Genomic DNA, 14,532 nt, shown 5'->3' with positions numbered 1-14,532 from the left:
CAAGGAAGAAAGAAATAATATTGGCGAGTTAACTGGACGTATAATCTACGATCCTATTTTTGAAAAAACAGCACAAGGTGGAGCCGGACGACTGTGCGAAAAGAAGTGGTTAACGAATAATCTGAAAAACTCTGATCCTTGTCCAGTTAGGTAGGTGTAATTTTGATTTTTTCAATAATTAGATATTAATGCAATTTATTTACTTACAGATTGTTTAAAAAATTGATGGACAAAAAAGGCAAAAATATTACCACTGATCGATTGTTTTTAACAGTGAATCCCTTATGGAAGAGTGCACATTCTGTTGGATTCTTTAAGAATTGCCTTATTGGAAGAAACCAAATTTTTACATGGACTAAATCTGCTGCCCAGAAAATAGGATTGGATACGAAGAAAATTAAAATCACAAATCACTCCAATCGATCTACTGTGGTTTCTTGTTTAGCTAAAGCTGGTGTGGGAGAGCATCAAATAACTAAAATTACTGGACATTCTAGTACCTCTTCAATTAAATCTTATTTACAGCTGGATAGCGACCATCATGTTACCTTAGTTGATTGTATGAGGCAAAATGAACAAGAAGAAACAGTAGGAGATAAGCCAGAGGAAAGTAAAAATTCCAAATATGTATATAACAATTGTACAATCAATAATTATTATAAATAAATTCTGTAAAATTATAAAATTGTGAAATTCGTTCATTAAGAAAAATTACCAAAAATTATCGGTAATTGCACTAGTGCAAAATTATCGCCTAATTCGATTCTGATTGGTTGATTTATTTAAATTCAAGGCTTCTTATTGGCTTACATGATGTGCGGGAAATAGTCAATCAAATTTTATAGGGTACAACGATATTTCCTAAATTATACCAAAAATTTCATTCCCAAATACCATATATCTCTAACCACTTCCGTTAGAGTTAATCACATAGGTTAATCACAATAATATAATTAAGCAAATCGAGTGATTCAATTAATGCAAATTTGTTAAAAAAAATATTGTCGTTTTTACGTTACTTTGCCAAATTTATTTAATTTTACAAGCAATTTACTGGCTTGTACTCTGGTAAATACAAGTGTTTTCGGACCTCGTAAAGCTTGGGTTTCCAAGGGTAGCGGTACCGGAATATAGCGGCCGTAATGTGGCGGTGAATGACGTCACATAAAACGTGCACATACATTCAAATCTGCTTGGATTTTTAGCTGACGGTGAACGTCACCGCTCTACTACAAAGCGGCACCGTCATGTTTTTGGCGGTCGCTAGTACGGCAGCAAACACTTGTTGCAACGTTTTTGTGCTTGTGCGGTGGTAAATTTCTTTTCCCAAGATGTCGTGGAGCAGTGAACAGGATGAAATTCTGATTGATTTTGTCAGAAATCACGAGATTATTTTCAATGTAAAATGCAAAGATTATCGGAAGGCCCAATTGAAACAGAATCTTTGGGCTGAGATCGGTCAGACATTACAAAAAACAGGTACGTAGATATATATTTTTTATTAACATATCTGTTTACATATTAATGCATAAATATTAGATGAAGTATAATCCGGACGTTCAATGCTGTCTGTAATAATTATTCTGCCACTCGACAGCGCCTGCTCCATTAAAATAATTTTTGAATAGTTCACGAATTTGTATTGGTGAATGTGGTGCCCGAATGTTATTTGCTACCAGAGGAATTAAGTTTTCTTCAGGTAGTGGAAGCGGATCATCAAAATTAACTTGATTAGGAGCAAGAACCTTGGATTCTCGTAAAATATTATATAAAATGCAGGCACAAGTAATCAACTTGGCGGTAGTTTTTGGAGCAGTGGCGATCGGCTGGAAAAAAATTCTAAAATAGCCACATAATATACCAAAAGTATTTTCAGTTGTTCTCCTTGCTCGAGATAGTCGATAGTTATATACAGCTTTCAATGGATCAATTTGTGATTGCCTTCTCGGATAAGGTTTCATCAAATTTGCATGTAAAGCAAAAGCCTCATCGCCAACAATCACATGTGGTACCACATCACCTGTTCCCGGCAGTGTTTGTGGTGGAGGAATATTAAATGTGTTATTAAGAATGTTTTTTCCAAATGTACTCTTCAAGTAAATTCCTGCATCTCCTTCTCTACCATAAGAACCTATGTCTACTGCTACAAATTTGCATTCTGCATCTACAATCGCTAGCATAACTGTTGAATAATATTCCTTGTAATTGAAGTAGGTGGATCCACTGTTTTTGGGTGCCTTTATTCGTATGTGTTTTCCATCTATGGCTCCAACACAATTTGGAAAATTCCAAGTAGACATATAAGTATTAGAAATTCTTCGCAAATGCTCCATTGTTGGTGGTGGCATAATTACATTAAACAAGTTATTGATAATGCTGTTCGCAACTTGTCTTATAATGAAACTGATCCATGAATGGCATATTCTAAATTGAAATGCCAATGATCTAAATGACTCTCCAGTTGCTAAATACCTGAAAAAAAAGTTGGGCTGTTAAATAAAAAACAATTCTGCTTATAGCTGTCGACTGCTGCAAAAGGTGGGCTTATATAAGGGACTACTACATAAGACGAAGAGGAAAACCAGGCACTGGTTCAAGTGGTGATGCAGCAAAAAAGAGGTCTGATTTGCTGTCATTTTTAGACAGCTATTCAGTAATAAAAGCAAGGTTTGTAGAGTCTTGAGGTACTACTATTATACTTAATACTATAAATTTTAGCACAATTACTAATATCCCTGGTCGTGAGGTTGTTTCTGTTACAACAGAAGATACGGACACCGAAGAAAGTCAAGCTACACAGGAGTCAGTGGATAATGAAGTAAATTACGCAAACGATGGTGCCGAAAATGACCTGCTTCAGGAAGCAGATGAGGACCGCGACCGCTGGAAAACTGTGCCTAGTACGCCGCAGAAATGTAGGAAGAGAAAAAGTTCTGATGAACGGTTGCAGTTGCTTAAAAAAATAGCTGAGAGACAACCGACACCAGCAGTTGCAGAGAAAGATGAAACAGAACTTTTTTTTGTTCTATGGCAAAGATTGTAAAAAAGCTTCCACCATATGATCAGGCACAATTAAGGATGCATATTGGAACATTGGTCGGTAATGCAGAGTTAAAATATTTGGAGCAGCAGAGTCTAATAAGTCCTTATCACAGTCCATCGACATCAAGAGCAAGTGCCAGTAGTTGTGGTGATTACTTTTCCAACGCATCATTTTCCCCTGATGAGTCAAATACATTTACGCCACTCTAATAAAAAATAAAAATGTACCTACCTTATAAATAAACTTAGTTTTTGTTCAGGCGATATTGGCTTCTTATTTCTATTGCATGGTTTTGACGTAATATCATCTTTGATGTAGTTTAGAACGTAATCAAACAACACTGGAGTTAAGCGAAAATATTGCCTGAATTTTTCTTCGTTGCAGTGCAGGTGACGACAGATTAAAATTTCATATGCACCTTCTGTTGCACGGTTTTTGAATATATCAGATTCTTTTGAACGTTTTGACTCCTCTTCTGATGACTCTTCATCCTCCAAGACAATTAATAGTGCCAAGTCTAGATCATCCATCATTATAAAAAGGAGGACCCGGGGTGGGTTAGTTAGCATCATGCTTGCCCGCTACACCTTGGGTCGTGGGTTCGATTCCCGCCATGGCTCTGGGTGTAACGTGTATGTCCCGTTCCCCTGTAATTGGGCCTCGGTGCCTGTTGGGGGACGTAATGGAATAAAAATAAAAATAAAAAAAAAAAATAAAATAAATCAGAACACTCCGAAGAACATAGGGAAATAATTTTTAAATTAATTACGGACCGACACCGTCTTGTTAGTTTACATCAGTGGTCACCGTCACAACAACCGTCTTTTTGGTCAACGCTACGTGACGTAGTTCACCGTCATATTACGGCCGCTACATAACAGTACCGCTACCCTAGGAAACCAGAGCTTAAGACTGCGGGACACAGTTTCGCGTCCTACAACAACCAACTTTCTTCATCGTTCCGAAAACCAACATTTTTTGTACTAATTAAACGGTATGTTGGGAAACTTTCAACTCCCCGATAATTTTTTTACATTACATTTTGCTTGTACAAGCTGGTTTCCTTAGAATTCATAATGCTCCCAATCCAAGTGAGCCGGTTTTATAGTACTCATTATTCATTGTCAAAGAATTGTAATGCACAAAATAAATTTTATAACCTCAAAAAACTGTTTGCAACAAAACACCACCAATTAGACCTAATACTATCAAAAACATTTACAGACTTACGTAATCTCATGAATTCAGCCAAGAATACTCAGGGCACGGAAGCTTTCCAAGGCGGAGCTGGAGAGTGTTCGGATCACCGCCAATCAGGCATAGTCACAAGTTTACACTGAAGATGTTTAACACAATGTACATTAAACTTCTGTTTACGCTTTCTTCGCTAAGCCAGAGGAGGAAATTTGCAACTATAAACCGTTTTATCACGAATATGTGCAAGTTGTGCAACTATTCCGTCGTGTGCAACAAGTCATACGAAAACCATGCGAAAACTCTTTCAGCAGAACACAACAAGTAACAACACAGCTACAGACACAGCCACGAACAACAAAACCAGCATGTACGAACGCGCACGCGGTACTAACCATAGAATACCCTCACTATAGAATACGATCTCCAATGCTTGTATGTTGTTCCTAATGAACGCCTCTACTGGTGTGGTACGGAACTAAAATCGGCGCCAAATTTGAAAGGGAATTTTGCTAATAGATTTTTTTTTATATTTAAAGGGAAAACATTGTTTGTGCATTTTTATATGTTAGTTTCAAAATGCCAAAATAGGCTTTGAAACCAACATATAAAAAGACACAGACACAAACAGTACAATAAAAAATGTGGAATATTTTCCAAACAATATATTTAACCGTAACATTGAATAATTAATGAAAATACTACTACAAATAACAATAAAAATACCATAATATGACAAAATTCTAAAAGTACCAAAAAGTCAAAGAAAACAGTGCAAAATAAAACAGCATAAGAAAATATTTTGAACAGAAATCGCATGATAAACGAGATAATGAAACTGGCTTGCCCTGATAACTTACATTTGTACTTTTATTTAAAATAATAGAACAAATAGTACATACCTATATACACACCTAATTATTACCTATATACAACTTAATAAAAGTGTGTAGATTTTTAAAATGCAAGTAAAAAACATGTATTTGTTGCAAGCAGAATATTCTTAACAAAATAGCCACTACATTAAAATAACAAAATAAAGTCTGAGACTTTTTAAAACTAAATTAATTTTTAATCTCCCATCAGTAGAAACGCAAACTGCCTTTGCACTTTTTGTTCATACCTTAAGAAATGTGACAATACAATCACTTTGATAACATAACAATAGGTTAAAGATTTAGACAACTCAATGAAAATCTGGAGATTGCAATTTCGACCTCCTTAGGTATCACAGTACAATATATCTCGGTGGTAATGTTCGAATATTTAACCTCATATAGCCATCATTTTCTTCTGGTATGCACAAAACAAAGCTGATTAATAACCTGCAAAATGCAAAATTATACAAATGTTCTATTTTCTTTTAAAACGTAAATATAATTTTTGCATTTCTGTCTCCAACGAAATTGATCTGTTCGGTTCTTGCCTACCAAATACTATATTACTCAGTTTTTTCATGTATCCAAAGATAAACACTCTTACAAATAAATGGAAAAGTTTAGTTTTTAGTTCTTCGGTATGCAAGCATTCCTGAAAATCAAAATCAATTGTAGTTCGCAGGTGGCTTATAATCCTTCTAGAAAGAGAAGAATGATAAATTGCAGACGGTAAAAGAATGCGCAGGTGATTATGAGTCTCAATCAGAGTTTTAATCACCCCCACATTCGTATATTGTAACCGTCTGTTTTTATCATCGTACTCTTTCTTTTCCACCAAGCCATGATACTGTATATCTGGATCCCCATCGTGCTTTAAGTTAGATCGACAGATTTCACAGCCAAGTGGTTCTTTTGACATATGTTTGACTAGAAATCCGCTTATGTAGCCTATAACATTCTGGTCATAAAGTTTATCCTTCGTTACAGTATCAGGAACTGGTGGCGGTTTCCACTGATCTTCGACACATTTCCGATTTATTTGAAGACCAAGAAACTCCCGAATTGTGATCACAAATGAGTCCTCATCTTGTTCACAATTAGAGCCACGAGAATGATAGGAGCAAAAATTCTTCATCATCAATGACTTATAAAATGGCACGAATGCTCGACAAGTAGGATTTGTATATCGTCCTCCATATTGTCTTATTTGACCAAAAAAATTTTCCAACGGATCTTGGTTAAAAGCTCTTGCTGGGAAAAAGTTATAACCAAGTTTCGTTAGAGTTTCCTTGATAATCATAAAACCATTTAAAGTACGATACCACCCCTGTAAAACTGGGGGTTTTGCTCGGTCTCCAGCTTTACGTGGTACAAATCTCATGTTGCTGAACATGCGTTTCCCTTCTAGCCAACAAGTGTGATGGTAATTTTTAACTCCTACCAATTTACGTAAGTTCTTACCACCGCAGTCTCCAAATCCTCCATTAACACTGTCAAAGACAGAATCCATGAACATAAACAAATCGGAAGTGTATTGAGCATCAGGCGGCAGGATTCCCCCAAATGTCCGGCTGGAACAGAGATTTATGAAAGAAGAAACACTACGGCTAAAGACCTGTGAAGCATAACGAACTTTCATTTTTTTGCCTCTTAAGTTAGGCTTCACATGGTCTATGGTGATCTTTGGCATCATTCTTAGGTTGTCACCCAGCGTCTGATCTAATCCATATGCCTTTTCAAAAAAACTCCAAGAAGCTCTTCTCTCCACACCTGCTTTATCTACATAAAGCAGATCTTTGGTGAGAAGATTGTTCCGCATACTTTTTAGAAGATGAGGAGGATCAAAGAGAGGGACAACTTTGTGATCACCAATTTTTATCACATTCTCTTCAGTTTCCTCTTCATTTTCTAAAATAGCACGTCGCCTGGTTTCCTGCAAAAGTATATCGATTGCAGCACTGTTTGTAGTGCTTTGATCACAAACCGAAGCAATGATGTTTAAGCCTATCGCTGTTGCTTCTTTCACAATCTCTTTATAAAAACGGACAATGTTTACGGCAGCTAAAGAACTTTTACAAAAAGCAAAAGCAACAGGTTGCTTCCACCTTCCAAAAATTCCTCTAAGCATAAAGACGCAAACATGGTCTGCAATTTTTTCCGTCCTTGTTGTACCGTCATCTTCAAAACCCACAACTCTGTCCTCACAAGGCAAGTAGTCAAGGTGAGGCTGTATGGACATCTCATCGAAGATGAGAGTACACAGATTGTACTTGGGGTCCATTTTGCGACGTACTTGCTTTCCGAGAACTTCGAATATGGGTTTGTTGATACCCGGTTCTATTGGAACTCTATTTAGGGTTGCCCTCAGAGTGTCAATAGACGGCAACGTAAACATTTTAGACAGAAGTTTGTACGTCTTCGGGCCATGTTTCCATATGGCAATGGCGTCTGCCTTTTCCTCAAACGTAAAACTCCTGCCTTTTGGTTTACGATTTACGTTCCTAATCTGATTTTCGAAAAACCGCTGCTGAACAGGAGTCAACCCTTCTACGAGATCAACCAATCGTTGATCCCGAACAAATTTCCTTGCGGACTGTAGGTCATGTCTCCGCTTTTCAGCCTGCTTTTGCAAGCGGCCTACTTGTTTTTGCAGGCGTTTTGCTTCTCTGTAGAGTTTTACTTCGTTAGACGTAAAATTGGTCGTTGTCCGCTGTTTTACGCCTATGCGCTCCAAAATTTTACCTGCAAATGTACACAGGTATTAATTAATTGCATCATTTTTACTTTATGTACAGTTCTGTTCAATGAAAATTATGTTACATGCAGTTATAAGTTTCTTTAATATCTTTAAACAAATTATGCTTATCGTTATTAGCTCAAAATTAGATAGACAATCAAAAATTATTAGTAAACGAACATAAGAGTTTTCATTAAATTAAAATACATACGTGGAGTCGTTGTAGTTCTCAGAGAAACATCCCGGGTCTGTCTAAGTGGTGTACTTCTGCTTCCAACAAAATCTAAAAATAAGTAATAAATATTTGTTATTGAGACTAATAATATTTTATTTTCACTATTTTTAAATTCACAAAAATACATATTTAAAATCACACGGTGAAAAAAAATACTCCTAACGTATATCAATATACCTTAAGTTACGCCACTGCTTTTTCACCTATTTGACACATGACATATGCGTGACATATGGTTGGTAGAAACGCGAGATGACGCTATGCTGTACCACAGATTGTTTTATAAACACGTGATAAAGTTTAACAATCTACCACATTTTTATATGTTGTAATCGTTTGAAAATTTGTTTTTGGAATTACGAAATTATGGTATCAAACTTTGCAGTTTCTTACCGATTTTTGAATTACTTTGTAGCCCTGAAGGTCCAGCGCAAGGTAGCTCATTGACCCCATTCTCCTCTGTAAGTCATAATATTATTTTTTTTGCCATTTATTTTTTAGCATTATAATACCTCCAAAATTCAGTTGTCGGGCTTGAATGCCACTATTCCGTATATTTCTACGCTCCGGTGTAGTAGTTGAACCTATAAAATGGAAAACCGTTCATGTTATAGTAAAACACTTGTAATATTTACATACTTTGAGAATGTGGGGTTCGTCGAATACGTGGCGATAAATTCGCCATGGAGTAGAAATCAGGGCATTCCTTCCTTGGGGTCAGGAAGATGAGATCAGTTGTCTGGGGCACTACAGTGGACGCATCAATTTTACTTGCCTCCAGTGGTGATGTAAGTAGAGTATCATCTGTAAGTACACATGTCTTAATATTTGTTTCGTAGTGACTTTCAATTTGTTTTTACCTCGAGGAGGCAAAATCGTTGGTACCGCAGATTGATGCAGCCTTTGTGTACCTTGGACATAGTCTTCAGCCCGAAAATGTTGGTAGCAAATGTACCCTCTCCGATAAATTTGGTCATTTGTTAAACCCTCGAATTTTGGGTTATTGGAGGCTTTAACCCATGCCATAAACCTATCTAGACCCCGTTTCGGATGTGGAAACCTAAATATAGGGGCCATCCTGTTCCCACATTTATAAATTGCACAAGTTTTGTGCGTTTTTTGTGCTTCCATTCTTTTTTCTACAAACATTTGTTATAATAATGCTATAAACAATGAACATAAAGTGAAAACATTTGTATACTTACATTTTTTTGTACACTACACAACACAACAGCTACAAAATGCACTTAGCAACACGATAAAAATAAAACTGTTGTGTTTCTTTGGTGGTGTGGGGGTGTTAGGGGAAAGTAGGGTTTTCTATGGTACTAACTCTTTCCAGCGTTGCCAGACCGCTGTTAAAATCCGCAATAGATGGCAGCACTAAGAAATAAATAACAAATCTTGGGAAATGACAATAAGCTTTTTAATAATGATAATAACAATAATAATAATAATAATAATCTAATCAATGCATATCATTACTTGGTCTTAGTACCCGTAATGACAGAAGTCTTGCCTGAATGCCGGTCATTTCCGGGTCAGTGGTGGGTCTTAATAATAGATTTATTTTCAGCGGGTTCGCACCCAATTAAAAGAAATATATAATATTGAACTAAAAAAAATGCAAGGAAAATGAAATCTAACTAAGCTAAAAAATACTAACAAAGAAAAAAGAATGCTTAACTATTTAGTTTCACGTAACTTAATTATACAATTAAACAAATAAATGTTTCTCAGATTCAAAATAAATATCACATTTTTCAGAAATTAAGTTAAAATTACATAACAACGAGATGGAATGATAAATTTTGTATGTTATCTCTACCACCTTTTTTATGGACGGGACAAACATATGATTTCTTCAAAGTAGTCAGCGTTTGGGAAGTATTTAATATTAAACTAAATATATGAAAAAGTGGTGTAGAGAAGATTGAAGCACAGTCCCTTAACAGAAAGCTGGGAACTTCATCGACGGCAGCTGTGTATTTTTGGACTTTAAAAAATTTTCTCCAACCAAAAATGTGTAACTACAAGTGAATGAAAAAAGTTTGAGGTGGTAAATTAACAACTGGATTAGAGATGATATATACACTATTAAAATAATCACCAAAAGCATTAACGATTGACTCAGGAGTGCAGAATTCTTGATTATCTGATGTCGTAACAGCAGGAATAAAGCAGATTGAATATCCGACAAATACTGTTTATAAGCTGAAGATATTAAGACTTTGGATTGAGAACGATAGTATTTAAATAAGTTATAATTACTAGAAGAGTTGCATTTTTTGAAATTCTTCAATGCATTGTGGTAACCCAAACTTCCCGCCTTAAATTGACCTTGAAAAAGTTTGAAAGGCCCGCGAAAGATTCAAAAATTTAAATTTGGCCTTGGCTGTGATCGTCTTACAAAATGGAAACCTACGTTGTGTCTTTTTTTTCTTTCAGCGCAAGAAATAATAAACAAAAATTTGGGAGGGGCTAAAATCGCACCCCTCCCTAGGAGGAAAAGACGCGACGAGCGAAAGTGATTTGGACATGACCTTCTGGCGGCCCAGGAGGGCCGAGTCGCGATCGTTCTTCATCTCCAAAAACCCCCTAGGGCTATATTCACCGACATATTACATTTCAAATGAAACACCGTAAAAATATGAAAGAAAAGACACTTGCGAATTGACAGACATCCTCATATGAAAACCGAACAAACACAAAATCCTACACATGTTTTTAAATTTGAAATTTAATAAAAACAAAGCAAAATCTGAAACTGGATGCAAATACACAAGTTATTACGGGCGTGTGGTGTCAAATTTTAAAGTTACGGCAGTTAACAGGAGCACAACAAAAATATCCCTGGGGCGTTCTAGCACAAGCAGAGTTTGGGGCTCCCGGTCCGGGCTGACAGCGTCACGTCGTCCAGACCGCTCCCACTGACTCTATACAAAGCCTGCACCCCTTGTGCAGATAGCACGACAAATCCCGCTAGGCTCCACTACGAGCTGCGCTAGGCTTCTGCTACGTGTTTCGGTGTTATTTAACCTCACTTTCATTTTAAATGTTCGATCTCTTATAACTCTGTTGTTAACAATCACTGAACAAGTGTTAAAGTTTCAACGAGCAATAAACAACATTTCAATTCGCCATACAATCTTGTGGAATTTTAAACAACAAATAATTCTTATGTGAGATTAAAATTGGACATCAAATAATTTATACGGTATACATTCATCAACAAAATATTTACAAAACAAAACTTAGCAAAGATTTATAAAAACAAAAGATCTGGTGTGAAATAAACTTGTGCAAATAATAATATTATGTGAGGTTAAAACTGCAGAGCATGAAATTTACGTTCAATGAAAATTATACAAGAAAGGAAAAATACTGTAGTTAAAACTGTGAGATTGAGAAATATTGTATGAGGTGAAAATTTGCAAAGTTAAAAAATTTACATGAGGTTAATAATTGCCACATAATTACCACACTTTATCAACGATTCAAACAAAAAGTTTACATTATGTCAAATTATGTCATGATCTAAGTGATTGATTACTTCAAAAAAAAAAATTACTTTGAGAGTTTAGAATACCGCGAAGTAGTTACCCCAATAAAACACATAATAAACAGACAAATATCCAATCATCGTTGCGAGGACATACCTCGATGAAGTAATCAATCTGTAGCGTTGTGAGGACATGTCTCGATGAAGTAATCAATCTCTAGCTTTGCGAGGACATGCCTCGATGAAGTAATCAATCTGTAGCGTTGCGAGGACAAGCCTCGATGATGTAATCAATCTTTAGCGTTGCGGGGACAAGCCTCGATGATGTAATCAATCTTTAACGTGGTGAGGACATGCCCCAGTGATGTAATCATGATAACGACGATAATAACGATGATAACCACTTAAGGGAAGAAATTGTTTTAACCCCCCGCCAGTTCGCAGTATAATGAATTTTGTTTAACTGCCATAAATGAACTATTAGCAATCTTGTGTGAAGAATTAAGAAGTGTTTTAATGTAACACTTACGTATATGCATCCAGAAACCTATTCGTAATTAAAGAACAAAGGTGTTTCCTGACTACGTAAATTTTATGAAGTCTTCTAGCAAGTGGTTTATTTAAATAATCCTGATTGTTAAATTGTGTTTGTACTAGCTGACGATTAAGAAAAACTAACTTGATTGGTGAATTTACAAACAATAAAACAAATTTACAGCACGTGTTTCGCGTTGAACAGAAGTCCGCACTTTTTAGATTAAAAGGCCGCAAGAATTAGCCGTGCGGGTTGGGGAAAACTGAGCGACGTCGGTTACGATTAATTGTCGTTAAACAAAGGCTTCCTGCCTTTTATTAACTACCAAACCAGCTAATTTAAACCTAGCTCCTTACAGCGTCATTTCTTCTTTTCACCATGCATCCACTACACCGAACAGAAAGAGAATGAATCATGCTTTCGACATGCCGCCTTCTCTCTACCAACCAACCAACCAACCCTCTAACTAAAATCCCCCTAGCGCTACCTACTATCCAACTATTCTGCAAGCGTTACCGTGCACCTGATTGCCTATGTTTAACGATTTCTTTTTTTTGTGATTGAATTTTTTTTTCAAATTCAAATTATTCAAATGTGACTTCGCGCCGCTGTTAATTAATTTCAGCGCGAAAATTTTGATTTAAATTCGGTCACCACAATACATATCTTGATTTTAACTTATAATGGTTTTCATAAAAAATAGAATTTGCATAATCAAATTTTATGATTTTTCGAAAAAGCTGGATATGCTTTATTGTATTTCAGGGGCGAGGGAAGTTCTGTCGAAATAACTTTAATCCAGTTTTTATATAAAAACAAACACAAAAATATATTTTTGATTATTATTATTATTATTTAGTTTGTTATTGTTTTATAATTTCAAATATGTTTGGTTGGTTATGTAACTAGTAATACACATTGTGTACATTTGGCGATATTTTATTAATTTTGCAATGTAATGCAGACAAAGCCCACAGATTTGTTAAGTATTATTGCAATGCTTTACTAGAATAATAATTAATTATTAATAATAATAATAGTAACTCTTATACATTTTTTGGGAGAGGACAAACCAAAGACTTTGACAGTCCTTTTTATTACTGCGATGTTAAAATTTTCAGTTATTAGAATACTAATATGTAAGAGACGCTAAATGTTGTTTTTTTTCAATTACAGTAGACGCCGCTTAATATGATCACGGTTAATGTTATCAACCGCTTAGTGTGATCAAAATGGCTTGGAACGGGCCCACGCAATACCAATGCATTACAGTTTTTCCGTTTATTGTGATCAATATTTCGCTTATTGTGATCAATCTCGCAATTCTTCTACAAGCGGGAATTGCTTTTTAGGAGAAGCGAGACGACTGAAACTAGCATTGTGTTTTAATGAACATTCATTGCTCGCAAAAGGTACATTCGCTTATAGTACTCACTTTATAGACCCACAATCAGTGACAGATTTTAGTAATCAGTGCGTTTTCGTCTTTTGAATGAACGAATTTTTTTTGTTTTAAATTTGAGTAGTACTTATGTAAAAATGGGCACGTCAGAACGATGAGATCTCGGCTTATCAGAGGGAAAAAAAATCTCAGCCTTTTCTTAACAAATTTCTAAAATAACCAAAGGAAATCAAGAGTTCTTTTCTCAGAATGATAACCATAATTAAAAATAAATTCTAATATTTATGTACCTTCATCTACCAGCATAATGAACACTGTCTTGTTCATGATTTTGCTTTGTTTCAAGTTTTACTGTCTCTGATGGTGGTTTTCGCTTATTGTTATCAGTCGGTTAGTGTGATCAATTTGTCCAAGTCCCAAAGTGATCACATTAAGCGGCGTCCACTGTATTTGATTGATTTTCAGTTCATGATTGCCAATAGGATAAACTGAAAGCTCTTCATTTCTGCCTTGGAAGTTTCAAACTTACGCGAACTAATAAATAATCTTTTTTTTGTAGATTAACCATATCTAATTTTTCACGCTAATTCAAACAAGAAAACTGCTTTCGAAGTTCTATTGACTGCATTTTTTTTAAATTTGATATTAAGAGGAAGCTCTGGAAGATGTAAAAGACGTAGAGCGTAGTTTAATTATCTTTTAATGTCACTGTCATTGCCACAAATTGCGGTTAATCTAATTAAATTTCGCCCTACCTCTTTGACATTTTTTCTTTCAAGAGTTTCCCTTTATGCCCAATTTAAAAAAATCATACGGTATGTGCTTCCAATTTCAGCAAAGTATTATTCGTTGCATATGCTCTTTATTTTCAAGCGTGCTGTATAACTTGGCAACGTCGGTTACCTACCATACATTCAACAACTCTCGTTTTACACTTCTTGATCATGCGCAGTTCTTTGTTTAGTGACCATAATCGTTTTGACCACGTGCGTGTTGGCGGCTGACA

General features: G+C 35.6%; 2 protein-coding genes and 1 long non-coding RNA gene across 4 annotated transcripts; 1 reads left to right on the top strand and 2 right to left on the bottom strand.

The window, feature by feature from the left end:
• Positions 1 to 1,484: 1,484 nt before the first annotated feature.
• LOC135130325 (uncharacterized) lies at positions 1,485 to 4,598 on the bottom strand. Of its 2 annotated transcripts, XM_064057691.1 has the most exons (3): positions 4,274 to 4,598; positions 3,275 to 3,710; positions 1,485 to 2,472 (listed from the first exon to the last, which is right to left on the bottom strand). In XM_064057691.1, the coding sequence occupies exons 2-3, from the start codon at positions 3,613 to 3,615 to the stop codon at positions 1,560 to 1,562; spliced, it is 1,254 nt and encodes a 417-aa protein (XP_063913761.1). In that variant the 5' UTR covers positions 3,616 to 3,710; positions 4,274 to 4,598; the 3' UTR covers positions 1,485 to 1,559. The 2 variants fall into 2 exon arrangements, with proteins under 2 accessions (XP_063913761.1, XP_063913760.1); XM_064057690.1 differs by lacking the exon at positions 4,274 to 4,598 and having other exon boundaries at positions 3,275 to 3,749.
• Positions 4,599 to 5,137: 539 nt separating this feature from the next.
• LOC135129934 (uncharacterized) lies at positions 5,138 to 8,303 on the bottom strand. The gene is made up of 3 exons (XM_064057202.1): positions 8,291 to 8,303; positions 8,064 to 8,135; positions 5,138 to 7,857 (listed from the first exon to the last, which is right to left on the bottom strand). The coding sequence occupies exons 1-3, from the start codon at positions 8,301 to 8,303 to the stop codon at positions 5,591 to 5,593; spliced, it is 2,352 nt and encodes a 783-aa protein (XP_063913272.1). The 3' UTR covers positions 5,138 to 5,590.
• Positions 8,304 to 8,431: 128 nt separating this feature from the next.
• Positions 8,432 to 9,287, top strand: LOC135130327 (uncharacterized). The gene is made up of 3 exons (XR_010280730.1): positions 8,432 to 8,522; positions 8,589 to 8,875; positions 8,927 to 9,287. It is a non-coding gene; the product is annotated as an uncharacterized LOC135130327 (long non-coding RNA).
• The last annotated feature ends 5,245 nt before the right edge of the window (positions 9,288 to 14,532 follow it).

The sequence above is a fragment of the Zophobas morio genome, unplaced genomic scaffold (assembly GCF_036711695.1).
Source record: "Zophobas morio isolate AGI-343-1 ecotype UQ-CSIRO unplaced genomic scaffold, CSIRO_AGI_Zmor_V1 ptg000017l, whole genome shotgun sequence".
Lineage (NCBI taxonomy): Eukaryota > Metazoa > Arthropoda > Insecta > Coleoptera > Tenebrionidae > Zophobas > Zophobas morio.
The sequence above is the reverse complement of the archived record's forward strand: the minus strand, read 5'-3'. Positions and strand labels throughout refer to the sequence as shown.

Coding starts and splice junctions, on each gene's coding strand:
- LOC135130325 (XM_064057691.1), bottom strand. CDS start 3,615: ATGATGCTAACTAACCCACCCCGGGTCCTCCTTTTTATAATGATGGAT. Junction 2,473..3,274: donor AAACTAAGTTTATTTATAAG/GTAGGTACATTT, acceptor CTTTTTTTTCAG/GTATTTAGCAACTGGAGAGT.
- LOC135129934 (XM_064057202.1), bottom strand. Junction 7,858..8,063: donor GAGAACTACAACGACTCCAC/GTATGTATTTTA, acceptor GTACATTTGCAG/GTAAAATTTTGGAGCGCATA.